At 55.9% G+C, this 22,412-nt stretch overlaps 1 protein-coding gene across 7 annotated transcripts in view; it reads left to right on the forward strand.

The window, feature by feature from the left end:
* Positions 1-13,079: 13,079 nt before the first annotated feature.
* The window catches only part of TSPOAP1 (TSPO associated protein 1), a 62,163-nt gene continuing 52,830 nt past the window's right edge, over positions 13,080-22,412 (forward strand). For 2 of the 7 annotated variants that reach the window (XM_052688605.1, XM_052688606.1), the window contains exon 1: positions 13,082-13,362. In XM_052688605.1, the coding sequence (XP_052544565.1) occupies positions 13,111-13,362 (252 nt within the window). In that variant the 5' untranslated portion in view covers positions 13,082-13,110. Of the gene's footprint in view, positions 13,363-22,412 lie in introns of all 7 variants that reach the window. The other 5 variants (XM_052688607.1, XM_052688610.1, XM_052688608.1 and 2 more) reach the window with 4 other exon arrangements.

Consider the following 22,412-nt stretch of genomic DNA (forward strand, 5'->3'; position numbering starts at 1 on the left):
GAGCCAGCACAGTGCAGCAGGCTGCCGGGCACCAGTGGTCTTTCAAGAGAGATCTGCACCTCCTCCGCCTGCAGCAGACCGCAGCGCTTCCAGGAACGTGGTGCCTCGAATTGGGCTGACTCTGTGCCTCTGCACATCGCCCCCACCGCGCGCACCGCATCTCCCAGCCCACGCCGCCGGGTGACTCATTGCTCCCAGGCTGCTCGAGCTGAGCGTTGGACTCCGTAAAGCTCCCCAAAATGAGCATTTCAGTGAGACTCCATCCCCGAAGCCGCTGCGGCTTTGTAGCAGGAAAAGCGAATGAATGCAAAGCTTTATTTGCTGAGAAAAGTAGGACAGGGAGCTCTCACGTTGAAGAAATCGGAGGAAAAATGTGCAGCAACAGCCTGGGCTGTAAGCTTCCAGAGGGCAGGGAATGTGGATCTGAGTCAGTTCAAGACAGCTCCTCCCCCTGCAGCAAATGACGCCAAAATATCTCAGGCTGCGGGGCTGCATCGCTCTGCCCGGGCACCGCGTGGGAGCTGCAGGAGGGCGGCAGGGCCGGCAGCAGCGGGGCAGGAAGCACGAGCGAGCGAATTTCTTCGTGCGGGTTTTGAGAACCGATACCCGGCTGTCCCTCCGGGCGAGAAAAGCAACTTTCCAAAACCGCAGAGCACTCGGTGTGTCTACGTGAGGCAGCTGCCGGCTGAGCTGGGAAATGCCCGGCCTCGCTGTCCCCAAGGGGCCCCTCTGCTCACTCCCTGTGCAGGGCTTCACATGAGGCACAGGGACCCCCGGCAAACGTGGCTCCTTTGTCAGGGCCGTGTGTCTGGGATGAGCTGGGCCCTGGTGAGCACCTGCATGTGAGTGGGGCTGTGGGGCTGTGAGCGATGCACAGTGGGAGTGCCCACCTCTGCCCCCTGGTTTTGCTCCTGCAGCCTCTCTGGTTGTCACTCTGTGCTCATGTCAAGGCCAGGCAGCAGAGATGCTGTGCGGGGCCCTCTGGGCAGGGTCAGTCCCATGTTGCACCAACCTCCCATCACCTGGTGCCTCTGGATGTTGTTTCACAAACTCAGGCATCCATGAGATGCTATGGTCTGACTGCATGCAGGTTAATGACTGGGTGCCCAGGACCCTTGATGGTAGGTGCTAAAAACAAACAAAATAAGCCCTAAATTGAAGTGCGGTGGTGGAACCAAAGAGGATGAACTAAGGTACACCAGTGCAATGCTTGCTGATATGAGGATGGCACAGCCAGGGTGCGAGCTGCTAACAGCAGGCTGAGGTCAGGGGGTGCAGCCCCATCTCACTGTCACCCAGCCCGAGCAGGCAGCTTAGAGGCAGCGAGACAACAGGTGCCTCTGATGTGGTGGGGATGGGGGTTCTCACCAGGAGGGGCTGCAGGGGAGGAAGAGGATTACAGTAACGGTGGCAGGAGGGCTGGATGCACAGTTTCGGAGGTGTGGGCAGATGTGAAAGATTTTGAATTGTGGCAGAGCTGAAGCACAGCTTCCACGTGTGCAGGCCACAGAGCCTCCTGTGTGCCAGTGATGGAGGCGGGGGTGAGGTGCAATGCGGGAGCTCTGATCTGATCTGCAGGAGCTCTGATCTGTGTTAGCGACCCTGGCATTTGCTCCTCACCAAGTGTGGAGGGAAGGAGGAGACCTTGTGGAGAAGGAGCTGCCTGGAGGGTCGTCAGTTGTTGGGGAAGACCTGCAAAGAGCTCATGAAGAAGGGGCTGCCACCTTGGTGCTGTCACTGCTTGCATGCGTGGTGCTGTCTGCAAGGCGGCCATCGGCTGCTTCTTGTTGCCAGAACCTGTAGTGCCAGCAGAACTGGGGTGGCTGGGGAACAGCAGGAGCTGGCAGAGGGTCCCAAACCTCCCCTGGGCAGGAGACCTCCCACCTCCCCACTGTGCTTCCTGAGGGTACTCAGCCAAGTGGAGCTGCAGAGCTGGAGTCACGGGGGATGTGGCAGCCTGACGGTGTCTGTCCCATCCCCAGCATTCCTGGGCTCCCTGTGTCCTGGCCCTGCAGCTGGTCCTGCTGCTCACCAGGATGTGCAGCCACGTGTGCTCTGAGTCATGCTGTTCTGTGTGTCTGGTTGCAGCCCAAGCGTGGTCCTGGAGCTGGACAGAGCCCACCAGCCAGACAAAGGTCCCTATGTGCCCTTTATCCACCCAGCCCCAGATGTTCTCCATCTCAGCCACCCGCACTGCTCTAAATGTCTGCCCAGAACACGAAAACGATCCCAGCTGGGCTGAGGGCTCTGAGGCCTCCATCCCCACGCTGCATGATAAGATGCCTGACTCCTGCTGGGGCCCTGGGACACGGCCGCTGTCCCCAGGGTGCCCGGGATGGAGATGGGAAGGGGGGGACCAGCATTGCCCGCACAGCAGCAGGGCTGCAGGTTGCACAGGGCCTGGCCCACCGCCCCTTCCCCCACCTGCGAGCCGGTTCCAGCAGGTGGCATGGAAAATGTCGGAGCGCTCCGTGCCCCACGGCGCCGTGCAACGGCCCCACATCCGTCATTGGCGCAGACGGGCCGCGATTTGTCTATATATGGCAAAGCAAGGCGCCGCGTTCTCCCCGCAGCCCTGCGCCCGCCCTGTCGCGTCACTTCGGCTTTTTGAGGTTTCCCTTTGCGCTCTCTTTCGCCTTCCTCTCGCGGCCCGTTTCACCCGGCAGTTTCTGGTTGACTCACTCCCAACGGCCGCGCTCCCAGTGCGGCACTGCACCCAGGGTCGGGCGCTGCAGGCAGCCCAACGCAGCAGGTGCGAGCAGCAGCCCTGGGCACAGCCACTGCGCGTCCCTTGGTGCCGTCTGGGCTGCTTGAAGGATGGGGGCACGGCCCCCCGGGGTCCTGTCCCCTGCCTCAAACGTGGGCAGAGAGCAGAGCGCAGGCGGTGCTGAGCCTGCTGGGCAGAGCTGGGGATCCCAGCCCGTCTCAGTGTGTCCCAGTCTGTCCCAGCTCTCTCCTCTGGGCTCAGAGGTGCTGCAGTTCCTCCTCGTGCCTTCACAACAGCCCTCCTGGCCAGCAGGAGGGCTGCAGCCACTGCTCTGCTCACCCAGCACATCCCCAAGAGCCAGTTGTGGCCTCCATGACGCAGTGCAGCCAGGCCTATGAGCACCCATGAGCTCAGGGAGCACAGGTGACTCCATCCAATGGTGACATTTGAGGCTGCTCTGACAGGGACACTGGTGGCTTGTGTTGGGAATGCAGTCATTAGGCTTCAGAGTGAACAGCAGCTCAAGGAAGGCTTCAACTGTGGCTGGCAGGCGCTGCTGGGTGGAGCAGGAGATGCTCCCAGAGATCTGTGCCACTGAGGGTGAGGAGACAGCGGCACACAGACCCCTTTCCCACTCCCTGGGACAACAGCAGGGGGTCAGGCAGCCTGTGGTTGAGAGCACTCTTTCCTCTTCCTCCTCCTCCTCTGACACAGCTCCGTGAAGCGCAGCACAGGCTCAAAGGCAGCCAGCCCAGCCGCCACTTCCCCTGCGTGCAGCAAGCTCCCCAACCACAGCCGAGGAGGGGAAGTTGCTGCAAGGAAAGATAAGAAATATCAGCTCTTTCGCAGCTCCTGAGCTGCACTGCTCGACAAGGGCCCTTCCCCCTGCCCAAGGGCCTGGGTCAGCCATGCTGCCGCCCCCAGAGCCCCAGCACCCGCTGCCCTGTGCTCACTGATACTGGGAAAGTTACTGGAAAAGCAACAGCAGCGATGAGTGGGGCCAGGGCCAGCAGCTCCATGAGCCATTGGCACTCGGAAGGGAGCAGAAAGGGCAATGCAGGGGGATGCTGCAGGTGGCCGAGCCACAGCTGAGTGCCCTGAGACAATGGCAGAGATGGGAGCAATGTCAGATCCTGCTCTCCTTCAGGGCTCGGTGTGGCTCAGGGGCTGCCCCAGCACCACGGGGCTCCGCTGGTTCCCTGCACACCCATGGGTGCAGAGCGAGGTTGGGAGAGCTGGGGGCTGGGGGCTCCCACGAGGCCCCCCGGAGAGGAAGCACAGCTGCTTCACCTCCCCCCACCAAACCCCAAACGTCTCTGTGATCTCAGCAGCTATTTCGGCTGTGTGTGTGAAGCACAGGGGAATGGGGACTGGGGGATGAGTTAGAAACTTGTTTGCCACTTGGCAAAGTTAACCAATGGCTGGGGGATGCAGTGAGTTCATTGTCAGTCGGAGACTTTCAGCCCATGAAACCAGATCTGCTGATTTCCTTCTTTTTGAGAAACAGGAGACGGCGGGGGGCTCTGCTGGAGAAGGAACCCAGCCTGGGACACCCGAAATGCCGTGTCCCCTGGCCACGTTCTGCCGCGCAGCCGGGAAAGAGGAAGCGTCACCTCCCCCACTTCTCTGCCGGGAAGGCAGCCGGGTCTGCTTTGCAGGGAACGGCCCCTGGGGCACCTGGCTCTGTGTGGGGCACAGCTTTGTGTCCTGCTCCACGGCACCCCCAGCCCCGCTCCCAGCCACGTGCTTCACCCTCCCCTTGGCACACTGCTCCAGTGCCAGCTCTCCTCCTTCAGGGTACAAGCTCCACTTTGCCTGGTATTAGCATTTAATTGAGCTTTTCTCCAATAAATGATCTCCAAGAGCCTTAGTACCTGTCACCGGCCACCCAGACACAGCTCCAGCAGGGCTGTGCTGCTCTCGGAGCAGGGTGTGCTGTGAGCAGTGTGGCCTTGGCCCTATGGTGAGGGAAAAGTCCCTCTGCAGCAATGCGGATCCTTCACTTTGCTTCAGGATGTGGGGGGCTGCTACTGGCTCACCCATTGCACACGATGGCTTTGTCCCCCTGTCCCACTGGGGACCAACCCACAGCACCCCGACAGCCGGCACCACAGCAGGCGCTGCCACCTCCGGGGTGCTGTCTGGTGTGGGGGTGTCTCCGGGTCACGAAGAACCCACTCACACCTCACCTCCACTCAAAGCACTGGCACACTTTTTGGGTGTCCCCAGAAGTGATTGCATTTCAGGTTGGACAGGACCCAGGAGGCAGCCAGGCAATGCGGGAGCAGCTCAGCCCCAGTTCGGGAGGAGCCCCGCAACAAATTCCCTCTGTGCCCAAAGCCCCTCTGCCTGCTGTACGCCCAACTCCTTCTGTGGGAGCAAGCCAAATCTCAGCGGCTGCTCAGCTGATGTTGACTTTGTTCCTTCTCTGCTTTCTGCAAACCTCACCAGTGTGATTTCTTTTTAATAGTTCCTCCCAGATTATCAATGTAGAGAGTGAATGGTACTCCCCAAAAACGAATGTTTAGCACAGCCGCGTGAAACCCATCCTCTGACTAAAGCATCCCCATTTACAGCCGTTTTTGGGGGTTTAGCTCATCATTTTTCATCTGGTTTAAGGCACAGCTTCATGCAGCATTGCTGACCTTCCCTGGCTCCATGCTGCATTTCTCAGTGACAGCAGGAGAGCAAAGCTGGGAGCCGACCCTTGTGCAGACCCACAGCTCTTTGCTCTCGTGTGAGGCTGCAAAACTGCACTAGAAAACTGGTGGCAGGGTTCACCCCAGGCCCAGTGCTGATGTTATGGGGTGCTGATGGCCGCCCCTCATGGCTCCAGCCCCCAAGTGGCAGTGCAAGAGGGATGCGCCCGCCCTGCAGAGCTGGCTTTCATTTTCTTTTCGGGGGCCTCGTGTTCCTGTTGGCCGTTATGGCTTCCTCAGCTGTGGGGAAGTCTGGTGTTGCAGAGCACTGTGTAAGGGAAAGGCTCAGGAAGGTTTCTTGGGCAACACATTTCCTAAAGAGCAGGGCTAGGGCTCACAGCTCACTGGCACCCGTGTCCCCTCCTGCCGTACTCCTGCCACGGGGCTCGGAGACCCCAAACCCTCATCCAACACTGCCATCCCTAAGCTCTGCTCTGAGGAACACCTGCTGCAGGGCTGGGATGATGGGACACAGCAGAGCCTCGCGGGGCCAACCCCACACTGCATCGAGCAACTGGGTCTTGGGGGTGAGAATGGGGGGCATGGCTGCTGTTATCCTGCCCTGTGCAAACAGTGCAAACGATGCAACTAGCTTTTTTTTTTTTTGCACAAACATGTTTGCTGCTCAGTGCAGCAAGGCCCAGGGGAGCGTAACCGGCTGCTCTGCAACGGCCCCCGGTGCTTCCGGCTGCCCCTCGCCCCACGGCTGCGGTCGGCCTGCAGGGTGGTGCTGGGTGGGACCACGCACCGTTATCTCCTCGGCAGCTACGGCTCTTCCTGTGGTTGGGGCCACGTGGGCAGGATGGGGTTAAAAGCAGCCCCGCTCCCCACTGCGGCCCATTCCTCCTCCGGACACCAGCAGACTATAAAGCACCTGCAGCATCGGCACCGGCGTGGGCCACCTGCACCCGACTTGGTAACGTACAGAGGGACGTGGCCGGCGGTGGGTGCCCACGTGGAGCAGCGGGGGCCTGGAGGGTCCTGGCAGCCACAGTCCCACACGATGCCAGGGGGGCAGCGGGTGCTAAGGATGCCCTGCGGGTAAGGGGACCCCCCTCCCCCCACCACGGGGTGGAGTGGAGAGGAGGCACTGCGGTGGCGGATGGGTGGGAGGAGGCGGGAAGAGGCTGAAGCAGAAGTGCCACCGAGGGGGATTTTGGTGGCTGCTGGATGGGAGGCGTTGGACGCAGAGCTGTGGAGCAGGTGAGGCTGATGCGGGGCTCCAAAGCGGCAGGGGGGAGGCAGGGATGAGGTTGGAGCGGGGTGTGGGGCTCTGTGTGGCCGCGGGAGCCTCCTGGTGCCACCAGAACGTGGCCTGAAGGACAGTGGGGACGTTGAGGGGGTTACTGGGGGGGTGGAAGAAAGGGGAGAGGTGGAGGTTCATGAGGAGCCCCCAAACCATGGCACTGCTGTGGCCCTAAGAGGAGGGTGACCTGGAGGGGACAGAGTGTGGGAGCCCCACAGGATGGGACAAGGAGGTCCTCAGTGACAAGGGTGAGAGCATGAAATGGGGACCCCACGGGGACTTTGATAGGGCAATCCCTGTAATGGGGACAGGGTTTGCCATGAGGTCCCCACCATGAGGACAAAGCAAAGGAGCCTTCTGCGATCATAGTGGCATTTAGACAGGGTCTCCACCACAGGGAAAAGGCAAGGCAAAGGTTGCCCAGCCAAAAGGCCGGAATTTTCCATAGGATCCTCACCATGGGAACAGTGCAAAAAGTCCTCTGTGACCAGGGGACATTGAGGTGGCATCTCTGTGTGTGGATGAGGCGAGGGGGGTTGTGTGTGACTTTGATGAGCTTTGAGGGACAATGAGGGAATTTAGGTGGTATCCCACCCTTGGGATCAAGATGAGGTGGTCCTCTGTGGCTCAAAGGGGTCTTGAAGGCCAACAATGAAGTTTGAAGTGGAATGTACCCAAACAAGGGGTTAATAGGGCGGGCGGTCCTGGTCTTCCACATGGGGGTAAGAGAAAGGAGCCCAGGGTTCGGGTCTGAGAGTACATAATGAGGTTTGAGTGGGTTCTCTCCAGCAGGAACAAGACAAGAAGGTTCTCTGTGACCAGGATGGGGTCTGAGGTGGGATCTGTCCTTTGGGGGCGAGGTGACAATATCCCCCGTTCTCAGCAAAGAGCTTGAGAGGGAATGGTGGCTTGCAAAGTAGGCTGTTCCCCCATAGGGACAAACAAGGCCAGGCTGCCCCTTGCGCCCAGGATGGGGTCTTAGAGTTACAAAGCAGGATCTCCCCATGGGGTAAGGCAGGGATGGCCCCTGTGCCCCGCTTGGCTGCTCAGTGTGGGAGGTGATGCCTGCAGGGCCTGCCCGTCCCTTCGTGCCCCCTGGCCATGCTGCCCATGAGGAATTTCCCGTGGCTGGGTGCAGGCAGAGGAAAATGCATCGCCAGAGAAGAGCAACCGCCAACATCGACTGAGAGACAGTGCAGTCACCCATAAAGTAGAAAGCACTACTAAACAGCACTGCAGGGTGTAGTGTTTCCTACTTTATGGATGAGTGTACTGTGGGCTACGGAGAAGAGAACGCCGACAGAAACCTCTGTGCCAGCCACCATCATGGAGCTGAAGGCGGGATGGCATCATCCCCACCGCACAGCAGGGAGCGGGGCACCACGTGGCCCTGTCCCCACCGCCTGCTCCGTGGGGTGGCAGTTCCGTGCTGGCCGCCATGGGAGGGCAGGTAGGCAGCACGGCCTCTGATTTGCATTTTTTTCACCCCATCTTCATGTCAAACTCGGCAGAGTCCTGCACGAAGCTGGGGGTGGTGGCCACATGTGGACGGGGGCAGGAAGGGGCTGCTGAGCGGCTCTGCACAGCTGCACGATGACACAGGGGCTGCTAAATAAAACTCTTTCAGTGTTCGCTTGTGGAATTTGTCTTTTTGATTCTATTCCCGAGAAACACAGCAACTGGAAAAAGACACTTGGGGTGCCCAAGGCCATGGGTGGCAGTGGGAGCACTGCACGGGGATGGAGCCCAAGGGACACAGGGTGCTAAAAATGGGCACTGCAAATCTCAGCACCCCATGGCCGCTCGTGGCCCACACCCATCCAAGTCACAGCAGAGCGGCCACGTCCCAGCACAGCCCCACCAACTCCACGAGGCCACGTGGAACAGGAATGGGATGCTCCTCTGGCCACTGTCCCCATCTCAGCCCATTCGTGCTGTGAGCCTGATGTCCTGACTTCCCACGTCCCCATTGCCAAAAACCCCTGCACATCCACACCCTATGATTCCCCGTCTCCTGGTCATTGGACATGGGACCTAAAAATAGTAGAAAAATGCAATTAAAATAGTTTTTTTTTTCTCTTCTAGACTCCAATTTTTAATGGAAAGCTTCTGCTTTTTTCAGAAATTTCTCACACAGGTTTTGAGGGTGCTTTAATTGAATATTTTCCTCTCCTTTGACCACCACAGGACTCAGAGCTTTGCCTTTTCTTCCTCATCTCCCAGACTTTTCCCCACTCCCAGACTTTGAAAATGTTAGAAGGCAATAGGGAAGGAAAAAAGGGTCAGAACTCTTGTCATGGTCACAAGGCAGCAAGTTTTTTAAGAAATAAAAACAAGAAAGAGCAAAAAAAAAACAACAACCGGGCAAAACAGCACAACACAGCACAGCACAACACAGCACAACACAGCACAGCACAGCACAGCACAACACAGCACAACACAGCGCAACACAACACAGCACAACACAGCACAGCACAACACAGCACAGCACAGCACAACACAACACAACACAGCACAACACAGCACAGCACAACACAGCACAGCACAGCACAGCACAACACAGCACAACACAGCACAGCACAACACAACACAGCACAGCACAACACAACACCGCACAGCACAACACAGCACAACACAGCACAACACAACACAACACAACACAGCACAACACAGCACAGCACAACACAACACAGCACAACACAGCACAACACAACACAGCACAACACAGCACAGCACAACACAACACAGCACAACACAGCACAACACAGCACAACACAACACAGCACAACACAGCACAACACAGCACAACACAGCACAACACAGCACAACACAACACAGCACAACACAGCACAGCACAACACAACACAGCACAACACAGCACAACACAACACAGCACAACACAACACAGCACAACACAACACAGCACAGCACAACACAGCACAACACAGCACAACACAGCACAGCACAGCACAACACAGCACAGCACAACACAGCACAACACAGCACAGCACAGCACAACACAACACAGCACAGCACAACACAGCACAGCACAACACAGCACAACACAGCACAACACAACACAGCACAGCACAACACAGCACAGCACAACACAACACAGCACAGCACAACACAGCACAGCACAACACAACACAACACAGCACAACACAGCACAACACAGCACAGCACATCACAACACAACTCAGCACAGCACAGCACAACACAGCACAGCACAGCACAGCACAACACAACACAACACAACTCAACACAGCACAACACAGCACAACACAACACAACACAGCACAGCACAACACAGCACAGCACAACACAGCACAACACAGCACAACACAACACAGCACAGCACAACACAGCACAGCACAACACAGCACAACACAGCACAGCACAACACAACACAGCACAACACAGCACAGCACAGCACAACACAACACAACACAGCACAGCACAACACAACACAGCACAACACAGCACAACACAGCACAACACAACACAACACAGCACAACACAGCACAGCACAGCACAGCACAACACAACACAGCACAACACAGCACAGCACAACACAGCACAACACAACACAGCACAACACAGCACAGCACAACACAACACAGCACAACACAGCACAGCACAGCACAACACAACACAACACAGCACAACACAGCACAGCACAGCACAGCACAGCACAACACAACACAGCACAACACAACACAACACAGCACAGCACAGCACAGCACAGCACAACACAGCACAACACAGCACAACACAACACAGCACAGCACAGCACAACACAACACAGCACAGTACAACACAGCACAACACAGAACAACACAGGACGGCTCCGAACACATCACAGCCTTTTTCATTTTTGTTATGTGCCCAAGAAGACAACAAAGTCCAAATTTGCAGTTTTAACCTAAAAGGTTTTGAAAAGTCATGATCCTAACAGTGAGTATGCAAATAGCAGGAAAGATAATTTCGGGTACTTATGTCTGAGGATTGTTATGGTCACAAATATTATAACCACTCAGCACTCACTGCCTGCGGAGACTTTGGAAACGCTTTTCTTGCTGAGTGCAGCAAAACAGAAACTGCAACTTAAAAAACAACTCAGCTCCTGTTTTAGTGCCTTCCCTGTGCCCTGAGTGCAGGTTCATGCAAGGAAACGTGTCCCCTTCCTATTGGGGTAAGCTCAGTGTTCTCTTCGCCATGGTTGATGCTGCAGGGAGTCCAATGCAGCCTTCACTCCCCTGGGCTGTGAGGGTGGTGGCTGGATCCCTCACTGCCTTCAGCCCCAGGGCCTGCAGGAAAGTTAGATGGAAGCAGGTCTGTGTCCACCAGTTGCCCCAGTGCCCCCCCCACAGCACGTCCTCAGCTTCCTTCCCTATCTTGGCCAGAGCTGCTAATGGACCAGTTACGTGTGTCCTGCTCAAAGCTATGGGTTGGACCCCTGGTTTCTGAGCACCCCAGGGTCATTCTTGGCTCCTTATTCATCCTCTCCCACAGAACATGTTCTCTCTTGCAGCTTTGTGGTGGAAGAGGCAGGAGGCCCTTGGGGCTGCACACCCTATCCTTGCACCACAGGGAACAGTCCCAGCTCCTTGGGGGATTTTGGGTGCTTCTGGAGGGCTCCCTGGGGTCCTCCTCAGCTTCCCACACCTGAACCACTAGGGTGAGCAGGACCCTGGTGGTGCAGCAGGACCTGGTGGGGCGAGCAGGGACAGCTATGCAAGCAGCACACAGCAGCAGGAACGCTAAATGAGATGTGTCAGAGCAGGGCTCCCAGTGAGGCTGCGCTGTGTGCACACTGCAGGCCACGCACTGCTTGCAGCCACACGATCTTATCAGCAGCACGTTTCCCTTCCTGTTGCTGGCTCTCCCCTCCTGCTTATGAAACCTGCCTGTTCTGTCTTGTTGACAAGCTGCGCTGGGCCTCCCTGCATGCTGTGCAGCATCAGGGATCCTCCCCGACACCTTCGGGGAAGGGGAGCAGCGGTGGGTAGGGAGCAAGAGATGCCAGGTCTCCTCCTGGCATGGAGAGCTCTGCATTCAGGGGGATGTGTGACTGTTGGACCTGGCTGTTACCTCCCCCAGCATCTAAGTGGGTCATCTGCACCCTGCACAGCCGGCGGTGAGAAAACCACTCACCGTGGTGATCTGTCTGAGATGACACAGAGGCAGCGCCGCCTGTTTTGGCAGCTGACACATCGACATGCTGCACATCGGGATGCGGCACAGAGCTCCCCGAGGAGGTGCTCACAGAGTGGTGTCCGAGGTGCACGTGCAGCCAGAGAGCCCCAGTGCTGCACCTTGCCTGCAGTCCAATGGAACAGCCGTGTGACACAGCGCTGTCACACAGAGGCGCAGAAAGCAGGATCAGTCCCAGCCGATCTGAGGTGTGCAGAGGAGGGATGAAGAGCAGGATGGCTCTGTGCATGGCTGGGAGCGGGGCCCGGGGAGCAGCCGAATGGCCCTCCGCTGAGCATGGCTGCTGCACAGGGTGCTTCCATCCGTACTACAGCATGATGAGGAGTGGGCAGAGAGATTGAGCGTGTGCCTGCTGCCCCACACTGTGCTGAAGCGTTATGCCACCAGCTCCCATCTCCCCGCGTCACAGCGATGCTGCAGCATCCTGCTCACGCCAGCCTCCAACTCTCACCCACGGCAGCCCCTACCCGGGGCACACAGAGCACTTTTTGTGTTTTCAGCAGCAGGCTGAGCCAGCTCCGGGCCCTGCGGGGCAGCATCTGTGGTCCCCAGAGCGGGAGGGGCGGGGGAAAGGTACCGGGCCCCAGCAGAGTATCGCTCACCTCGCGTAGGGCAACGGCACCTCAAACTCAGCGCCGGGGAGCAGAGACCGGGAAACGGGGGCAGCCGGATGGGCTCCCACCTGCCCGGTGCCGCCGCCCCCCGCCTCCCCATCACCAGGCAGCCGGCACCGTTCCCTCACCATCGCCATGGAAACCGGCAGAGCCGCCGCGATTGGCGGCCGCGGGCGCGGCGCGGCCCCGCCGGGGTGCCAGGCCGCCTGAATATCGATGAGGCGGCGGCGCGGCCGCCGTGGGCTGCGGGGTTTCGCGGGTCGAGAGGCGGCACCGCGCTCCGAGGGGCGGCGGGACGCCCGGGCCTCGGCGGGCGGCGGGCATGGAGCCGGGGGCGGCGCGGGGGGCGGCGGGGCCGAGGGCGGCGGGCGGCCCGGCACGACGCCGCGCCCGGCCTTTGTAGGGTGCGGGGAGAGAAGGGGGGGGACGGCGGCCGCCCGCCCGCCGAGCCGGCGGATCCAGGCGGGGATGGAGCCTCCCCCGGCGCTGGGATGCCGCAGCCGCCTCCGTCCCCGCCGGGCCGTCTCTGCTGCCGCCGCAGCTCCGATGCCTTCGGGGTGTCCGTGCCGGTTCCCGCAGCCGCGGGCGGCCCTCGCCGCGACAGCGTGAGCCCCGCGCCCCGCGCCCATGGATCCGGAGCCGCCGCAGACGGGCGACGCCGTTCCCGTGGCCTCCGGCAGCCCGGACGCGGCCCTGCTGACGGACACGCGTGAAGGCGCGGGAGGTGGCGGTGACGGCGCGCCCCGCGTGGCCTCGGGGCGGGAGCGGGACGACGCGCCCCGACCCCAGGAGGACTCCCCCTCGCCGGAGCCGCAGCTCGTTAGGCCTCCGCGAGCCATGGAGGGGCTCGGACGGGAGCGGCCAGACGGACCCCCCCAGGTAAGGCGGATGCCGAGCGCTCGCCACCGGGCGAGTTTCGGGGTGAGAGGCGTCGCGGCACCGCGGGATGTCACCTCGGGCCGTGGGAAAACGCCGCGCTCGGCCGTGGCTGAGACGCCCGCGGACACCTCCCTCCCCGTGGGGCTGCCCCTCCGCGGGGATTCCGGCTGTCCCTGCACGCCGGGTACGGCTGCCAGCCCGGGGCTCCGCTCCTGCGGCACCGCCTGGCTCCTGCGGCTTCGGTGACTCTGCGAGTGGTGAAGGGGTCGCGGTTCCCTGCCACCCCGTCCAGAGCATGCCCTGTCCATGCAGAGGAGCCTGGGGAAAGCTGTTTGGGGGGGAATTTGTCCTTGTAGGCATCATGAGGCACCTCAGTGCGACGCAGTGTTCACAGCTCCCTGCAGCACCTCTCCAAAAAGAGCCGAAAAGACTCAGTCGGAGTCTCAGCTTTTGGTCCAGACTGCAGCAGTTCATTAACTGGTCCTGCTTATGACAGCTCAATCTCCTCCCTCGTGTAAAATCGGTCATCTCTCTAGGAACCCCCGGCACACTTGAGTGGCTCCATGGTGTTTTTAAGACAGGGGAAGAATAAGCTCTCAGCCCGTTCTTCTGGAGGGTGGGGGGGAGGTTGAGCTGGAGATTTTTGAGCTACGCCAGTGCTCCTGAGCACAGCTGGAGGGCGGCTGGACCAGCCTGCAGGAGAAATGGTGCTGCTAGCAGGAAACCCACCGGGAGAGGAAATGTCTTCATTCAAGCCATTTCTCATGGCTGTTTTGAATGGCTGTTTATTGTCATGCTCAGGGAAATGCTGCATTTAACACGTGGTCCTCGATCTGCCTCTGACCATAACTCCTGGCTATTCCAGAAGCACCTCAGCCAAAAAAAATGGGGCAGCATAGTGAGAAGCATTTCTGCTCTCATCCCCCTTCCTCATCCACCTCGAGAGTCAGACCCGTTGTGCCAGACTTCACATTTCTCTCTCTTTGGGTGACCCAGTGGGTGAGGGGAGGTGTCCAGCCCCCTGTGTTGGTGATACTGGTGCTCCCTGCTGTGAAGCTGAGCTTCATTCTGCTCCATAAGACTGCCTAACGCTAGGGAGGGTAGCACAGGCCAGGAGAGTATTGCAAAGGAGTGCTTCGTGGGGCCTGCAGCAGCTGAGGAGCACCCTGTGGGGTGGAGGCCATGTACCCAGCTGTGGCTGACCCCTGCAGCAGGTCCCCCATGTACCAGATGTGCACAGGGGTGTGTTTGTGTGTGTGTGTGTGGGGGGGGGAATTGGGTCTGTATGGCTCTGACTGCTGAGCACCCAGCACTCAGTTTCCCTTGGTCCTTGGGCTGCTTTGGCTTTTCTCCAGGATGCCGGATGCATGGCGTGACATTTCCCCTCCCACTCCCTTGGGTTTTTTGGTGGCACCATGGCGGTGTCATCACAGGACCAATGTGCCGAGGCACCCCCAAGGTGGTACATGATGGTGCAGAGCAATCAGAGAGTCACAGAATCATTCAAACTAGAAAAGACCGCTGAGATCATCTAGTCCAACTGCCAGCCCGTTGCCACCACGGGTCCACATCTGCCCTTTTCTTTAACACCTGTGGGGATGGTGACTCCTGGTGGCCCTGTCACATGCCATGTCAGTGCCACAGTGGTACCACAGCAGTACAGCTGCATTACTGCAGTGGCACTGTTGGCACTGCAGCATTGCCTTGGCGGTACCATCCTTAGCACTGGTGTTGATCCACACAAAGATCAACTTGCCTGCTTCTGGAAAGAAAGCCAGCTCTTCCTCCAAAAATCAAATGGTTATATTGATGTGAAAGGCTTGCAGCTGGCCTCTTGTTTAGATCCAGGAGAGAAGAACGGCTCTTTGGTGCCAGGCTGGGACAAGCACTACTGACACGTCGTGTCCTGAAGCCAGAGCTGGATTCCTTTAAGGTTCCAGGACTCCTGTCCTTGGGATGTCAGCACTTCATGATGAAAACAGGACAGCAGCCTCCAGGGAGTAATCTCCTGGTGTGGGGAAGAGCCTCCCGAGGGCTCATCACTGACAGAGTTGATTAAAGATGTTGATTTTATGATGAAGCTTTTGCCATTTTATCAGCCTCCACGACTGCTGCTTTGTGATTCCCTCAGGGCCAGTCTATGGGCAGATGTTAAGAATTTCTGCAGGTCAAGTTAATCTCAGCTTGCTTGCTCAGATTCCTCTGGAGCACTGAAAGTGGAGAGCTGTGCTCTTTCTCCTCCCTGGGAGCTGCCAAGGGAACTCTGGAGGTAGGGAAGTGGGATGGGGTGGACACACCACACCTGGGGCAGTGTTGGCTCCCACACTGGATAATATTGTTAAGGGCCTATCCAGGCCAGTGTATCTCCAAGGACTGGGACTCTATTACCTCTCTAACCCTTTTCCAAAGCTCATGGAGAGGAATTTCCCTGTGCCCATTTATTCCCATGCTCTGCAGGATTTCCTGGCTCCTTGGCAGGGTACCAGCAGAGATGCATCCTCACACTGACTGGTGCCACCTGGGACCTTGATTTCATGAATGGATTCTTGTTCCCAGGCCTTCAAGATCACTCTGGTCCTGCTTTCCAAAATTTCTGTGTAGATACAGAATGCAAGAAGTGACTTGCATTCTGGGAACCTCTAGGTACTGCAGGCTTAGGATCCCAATCAGAATAATGAATATCAGAGGAAAAAAGCTCTGTGTAGGAGCAGTGTGGTTAAAGTGGCACAGATACAGTCTGGCAGGAAATTGGAACTGCTCACAATGCTGTCAGAATGAATTTAGAGCATTTATTGCAAGAGCTGAGTTGTCTGCATCTCTTGTAAGGTGCTGCTCCACCAGGATCTGCTTTTGTCCTGGAAAGTTGGGATGGTTTGGGGTGGGTTGCTGAGCTGAAGGTTCTTCCTAATGCCTTGGTAGATTGGTAGAGGGGAAGGAGAAAGAATCATAGAGTCATCTGAGTTGGAAGAGACCCCTAAAGGCCATCAGGTCCCACTCCCTGCAGTGCACAGGGACAGCCACAGCTCCATCAGTGCTCAGCACCCTTTCAGCCTGACCTTGGCTGTCTGCAGGGATGGGGCACCATCACCTCTCTGGGCAACCTGTGCAGTGTCTCACTGCCCTTATTGTACAAAACTTTCTCCTTATATCTAGTCTAAATCTCTCCTCTTTTAGTTTGAAACCATTTCCCCTTGTTCTGTCACAACAGACCCTGCTTAAGAGCCTGTCCCTTTCTTTCTAGATACTGAAAGGCTGCTCTCAGGTCCCCCCTGAACTTTCTGTTCTCCAGGCTGCACAGCTCCAGCTCTCTCATGCTGTAAATCTTCCTCATCATTCCCTGCACACTTCACTTCCAGGATTACTCACCCCACCAGCCTATCCAGCTGCACTTACAGGCAGATAAGCTCTGCAGCTCACCCACCCCTGTTCTGCTCACCAAAGCAAGAAGAATGGCTAGGATGCTCAGAGACAGCTGTAATGACTGCTTCTCAACCTTGGGAAGCCACTTTGGATCCAAATTTCTGAAAAGCCAAGTGTGCAGCTTGTCTTGAGTTCAGAGGGAACAGAGGGCATTAATGACTCTGTAAAACCCAAATAAAGATGCTTAAACCAAGGAGCCCCAAATTCCCCCCAGTAGGAATTTAAATATCCACAATAGATGCTGTTGCTCCCTTAGTAACGCAAATCACAGATGCAGTAAGAATTATAACATGCCAGTAAAGGCTCTCGTTGTCAAACTGCCAGTAGGCTGTGGGGTAAATTCCTTCCTGATGCCTGGTGCAGGAGAAATGGTCCTGCAAGAGAGGAGGCAGTGGCTGAGCCAAAATACCCAGCGGGGCCCTGGCATGGGGCTGTCCTCAGTGCTGCAGAGGTGCAGGTGCCAGATCTCTTCTCTCTGATGCCTGGTGATAGGACCCCAGGGAACAGAGTGGAGCTGCCTCTGGCAGGTCAGATGGGGGTCTGGGAAGAGGTTCTTCTGTAAGAGGTTTTTTGGGCATGGAACCAAAGCTGCTGGAGTTGGAGAAGCATTTGGACAAGGGATGTATAGTTTAGTTGTGGGTAGTGCTGTGTGGAGCTGGGAGCTGCACTCAGTGATGCGGGCAGACCCCTCTGTGATGGGATGTGTCCCTATGCCCAGGGGCCGAGCTGTGTTCAACAACAAACTTGGTTCCTTTTGCAGAAATTCATGGCGTTTCAAGATCTTTGAACATCCCGTAAGTAGAGGTGGAAAACTATTCATTAAGTGCCTGAGCTGCTTTTCTGACTACAAAGTGTAGGTCAGCAGAATAAAAGATGGGAGAAGGGCAAGAAGTTGTTCCTGGACACAGACCAGTTCTTGCTGGTACAGACACCATTTCCAACAATCACAATTAGAAGACTGCACTCCATCTTGCTCAAAATCTGAGTAAATTAATTTTTCTTGTCTTGGCAACACTCAGCCTCATGCAAATGAGTTAGAACTGTTTTCTGCAAGCATAAAGAGTATACGGCCAACTGCAGATAGCTGCTGCCACAAAGACCCTATGTGACATTATTTGAATGGAAGAAGATACAAAGCAAGTGTGTTTGGAAGGGGAAGGTAATTTCCATTGAGGAGGCCATTGCCTCCTCACCATGTCCTTGGCTGCACTGAACTGGTGATGACAAACTGGATTTGGGAGCTGGCCATGATTGCAGCCTGACCTTTTGCCTCAGCATCTTTCTCAATTTGCCCTCTGCACATTTTCCACCAGTGAGTTTTTCTTCTTCTTTTTGGATGTCCTGGGCCTGCCGGAATAACACGGTGAGAAATGGCACGTGTGCAATGCCAGCACTTGTTTGATGTCTCCCCGCTTTGAGCACAGGCTTTCTGCAGCAGAGCCATCTGCTTAGCAGCTCTCTGAAAACATCCTTTTGGGCATCAGTTTTTAAGCCTCCTACAGCACTTGCCATTCTCATCTCCATACTGATCACTGAACAAGTATGAGCAAATGAACAAGCCTTTGGCTCTTGAGAGTGGTGCCAGGGGATGATGATGTCTTTGTCCCTCATCTACTTGTTAGAGCTACTGGTAATTTGAGGCTTGTCAGTCCAGGAAAAATTCTGAAAGTTACATTTTAGCCAATGAGTTCTTGCTTAGTGAGATGTGCAAGGAGCTTTGCTCCCCATTGTTTGGTAATCATGGCATTTTATAAGCAAATGTGACTCGAGCAGAAAAGGTGCTCTTGTACCCTGTGAAACTGCAAGTTGTGTGGAAAACAGGTACAGGCTGGGGAGAGCTGTGGTGGCAAATGCCTGGGCAAAATCTGAGCTGTGCATACAAGATCTGCTGCTCTGGCTCCATGATGTGCCTTCCAGGGCTCAGGACCGCATGTGTCTCTTCATAGCTGAACATGTTAGGCAATCCAGTCTCTCTACTCCATAGAACCAAGCTAGTGAGACCACAAATGCTGCTGCTGAGGCTTTGAAGTGGGAAGGAGATCTGATATAAACTATTGGTGCTGTGATCCTTGTTAGATGGCAGCAGCACTTCTGCATGGGGTGGGCACTGCAGTTCAGTGGCCTTCTGTGTGGAGGCCTGACACAGTCCTGTGCTGCTCACTGCAGACAGGCGCTTCATTCCCACGTGCATTTGTCAGTGTTAAAGTCTCATGCCTCTCTAGGGAGTGCTTCTTTGGATTAGGGTTTCTGTTCATCAAAATACCAAACCTGGAAAGAGCTAAATTTTATCACTCTTCCCCAGTTTTTTTCTTCTTTGCATATTTACAAAAGAGAATTATCTGACATGTGGCATCAAAATAGAGCCCAGATGCTCCACAAAAACCTCAGAGCTGCCCGGACCGGAGCTTGCAGTGCTGAGAGCTTCAGGCTGATGTTCAACAAGAAAAATCCCAAACACCTTCTGTAGGAAGGCAGTGCCATGTGTTTAGCTCAAAGGATGGGCAATGCAGATGGGTATGCAAGGAGAGGTTGCGAAGTCACTCATCCTTCTGTGTTTGCACTAAGGATGTTAACACATTTACTTCCCACTTCTACATGTTGCTTTTTCCTGGTGTAAATACCATTGCCTGCGCCCACTGCTCTGCAGATTCAATTTCGCAGCAGGACCCAGAAAAATCTTCAGTGAGGGAAAAAGGCTGCGGTGCCTCGGCTCCCAGGCAGTCACCTGAGTCTCACAGTGACCGGGGGTAGGAAGGTGACTCTGTCATACTCGCTTTGTATACACTGTGGTTTAGGTTATTTGGTAACCGAGCTGGACTGCAGCCCAGGAGTCACCAGCAGCAGGTTCTGGCTGTATATATGTTTGCAATAAGAATGTTGAATATGGAGAGATGAATATGAATAAGAATATTGAATGTGGAGAGAGGTTGGTCACAGCTCCAGAGCCACCCTCACTTGTCCTAACTCTGCATCAGGCAGGTTATTCCCACTGCAAGAAGGGTTGGTTTAAGGCCTCTGAACCACAGTGGAGAGCAGGACAAGGAGCAGCTCTGGTAGAGATGGCAGCTGCTGGATGAGCGCCTGTGCCCTCAGCAGGACCTTCCCTACTTGACTCTCCCCACTGGGTCCATCCCATGTAGGGCTGCTTTCTGTGCATGGCGACTAGCTGTCCTTGCAGGGACAGGAAAGGCTATCTCCAAATCCTCCGTATCTCTTAGCTGGCTGATCTGCTTTTTGTCTGATTGTGCAAGATGAAGAAATGCGTGCGCAGTACGTCAGGAGTGGTTCAGAGCTGCCTTTCCAGCAGCCTTGCGGTATTAAGGTGTCATTTTCTCTCATCTGCTTGCAAAATCTCTTTATTTTGCATTTGCACGTTAAAACTGCTCCACGTTGCACACTGGGTAGTCTTGTGTTCTGCCTCTGTCCCAGGATTTTATTCTCCACTCATCCTCCTCGTCTCGGTGTTACAAAAGTCATTCTTTTTTCTCTGTCTGGGGAGCCCGAAGCAGCTGAGCTCATTAAAGGACAGTCTGGCCACGGTGTCCAGCTTTTTTTTCCTCCTCATGAAGCACCAGAGTTTGTTTTTCTGGGACTGGAGATGGTGCTTTCATAAAAATAGAGAGGATACAAATTTGTGAGATTCCAATTTTAACCGCAAGTCTTGCTTTAAATACACTGTGAGGAACACAGGAAGAGCTGGTGGTGGTGACAGGGCATGCAGGAGCAATGCCTGTGCGAGGCTGTAAGGAAGAGCAAATAGAATGTGAATGTTTCCCCGAATATTCTCCTCATATCTTGCGGTGTGTGGCTCCAACACTCCCTGTGCTGGAGGCAGTATCTTTGAAGTAAATAGCCTCGGATGGATTTTTTCTTCCATGAATTTGTTACAAGTGGCGATAAAAATCAGATAAATGAGGAAATCACAGTGTATAAGGTCATGCTTGGAAGAGGGACGGGCAGTGGGAGAAAATGCTGAATCATGGAAACAAGGCAGCACACAGGGCAAGGAACGGGAGGGGAGCCTCGTGAAGTCAGAGCGCAGAGATGTTTGTGTCTGAAAGTGGGAACGTGGTGCAAAATGAAGGAAGCTGTGGGACGCAGGCTGCCTGTCAGGGGGGTGGCAGGGTGAGCACGACTGCATCCCCAGCTCCTCTCCTACTTCTCCCCTACCTTTAACCAAAACAGCCTTTTTACCTCTGGTTGGATAACGCGCTCTCCAGCACGAGGTGCGCTCACTGTGCCAGCACCAATGGGTTTTGCTGCTGCTGCTCACTGACCCAGCAGGAGGTGATGCTATTTTCGTCTTCCTTTTGATGTGCAGTGAGGGCACTGCAGAAAGCAGCCTACAGAAAATAGCTTTTCCTATGAACTGATTTCACTGAGATTGGATGGAAGAGGAGAAAATGGATGAGCAGTGCCAGGTTTTATTTACAAGTGGCGAGGGCTGAGAAGTTAAGGAAACTAATTACCAAAGTCAGCTGGAATGAACAGCTAAAGGGCTTTGGCATGGTTGAGGCTCGGTATTTACTGTGTGACAGGGGACAATTTCAAACGAGGCAGAGGTGGTGGATTTAATACATCTGAGAGAGTAGGAAAGCAGCAGTGTAGTTTCAGTTTGGGAGCGCTGTCTGCAGCGGTGAGGGTTGGATTTCAGAGACAGCCTTTGGGAAGCAAACCTGGCAGCTGGAGCCCTGTTTGCTGCAGGCAGAGAAGTCACTGTAGAAACATCTTCAGATTGTATATGTTTTAAAATCAGCCAAGAGAATGCCAGAAGCCGTCTGAGATGTGCCACTCAAGGAGCCACCTGCTTAACTCCTCCTCCACATTTGCTGGGATTTTCAATCAGGCCAGGGCTTTGTCTTTGGCTCAGTCCCTGCAGCAGGTGTAGGAAAGTCCCCGGGCTGATTGGTGCCAGGCTGAGCCACAAGGCACCGGCAGCACAGTGTGCCCGAGCCGCATTGCGGAGCAGCGCTGCCAGCCCCGCCGCGGCGTGATTTACTGCCCCTCAAATGGCTTCCTGCAAATGTTCTGCAGGACTTCAAAGCCTGCGCTGGATGCTGGGTGGTTCTTGGGGGATTTTGGCTTCGTGACCCATTTAGCAGCCTGGCTGGGCACTTCTCCCTGCAAAAGCTGCTGCAGCTCTCAGTTGCTTTTTGAAGTTTTCAGGCGAAGAAGAAAACAGCTTCTCTTGCTGCTGCTGTCCTGCTGAGGCCTGTGTTTGTTCACTCTTGATGCATTGCAAAGAAGCTGTATTTTTGGCTCTACCTGCCAGGGGAGGTGACAGATGATCATGTTTTCCCTGAAACGAGACACTTCAAAGCTGTGTGCCAGCTGCAAACAGGAGCTGCGCTCCGCTCTCCCCCACCAGCCTCCCTGCTGTTATTTTCCTGCTTTGCTCTGCCTTTAGCAAATGTCCCCCATGGCCAAAGGTGTCCCTGGGCTTAACTGTTGTGGTGGCCAAGGCAGCTCCCTGTGCCCTCTGGTACAGCTGTGCCTCAGCTCCCACCAGCTTTACCTCCCTGACCATGGGATGCTTTGGATTTTGGCTCATGGCTCCTGCTGGCACTTCTCTGCATCTTTATGAAGACAAGCCATGTGTGGGGGCCTCTTCTTTCAAAGATTTCCTCAGC

This window comes from Tympanuchus pallidicinctus, unplaced genomic scaffold (genome assembly GCF_026119805.1).
Source record: "Tympanuchus pallidicinctus isolate F22 unplaced genomic scaffold, pur_lepc_1.0 scaffold24, whole genome shotgun sequence".
In the NCBI taxonomy this organism is placed as follows: domain Eukaryota; kingdom Metazoa; phylum Chordata; class Aves; order Galliformes; family Phasianidae; genus Tympanuchus; species Tympanuchus pallidicinctus.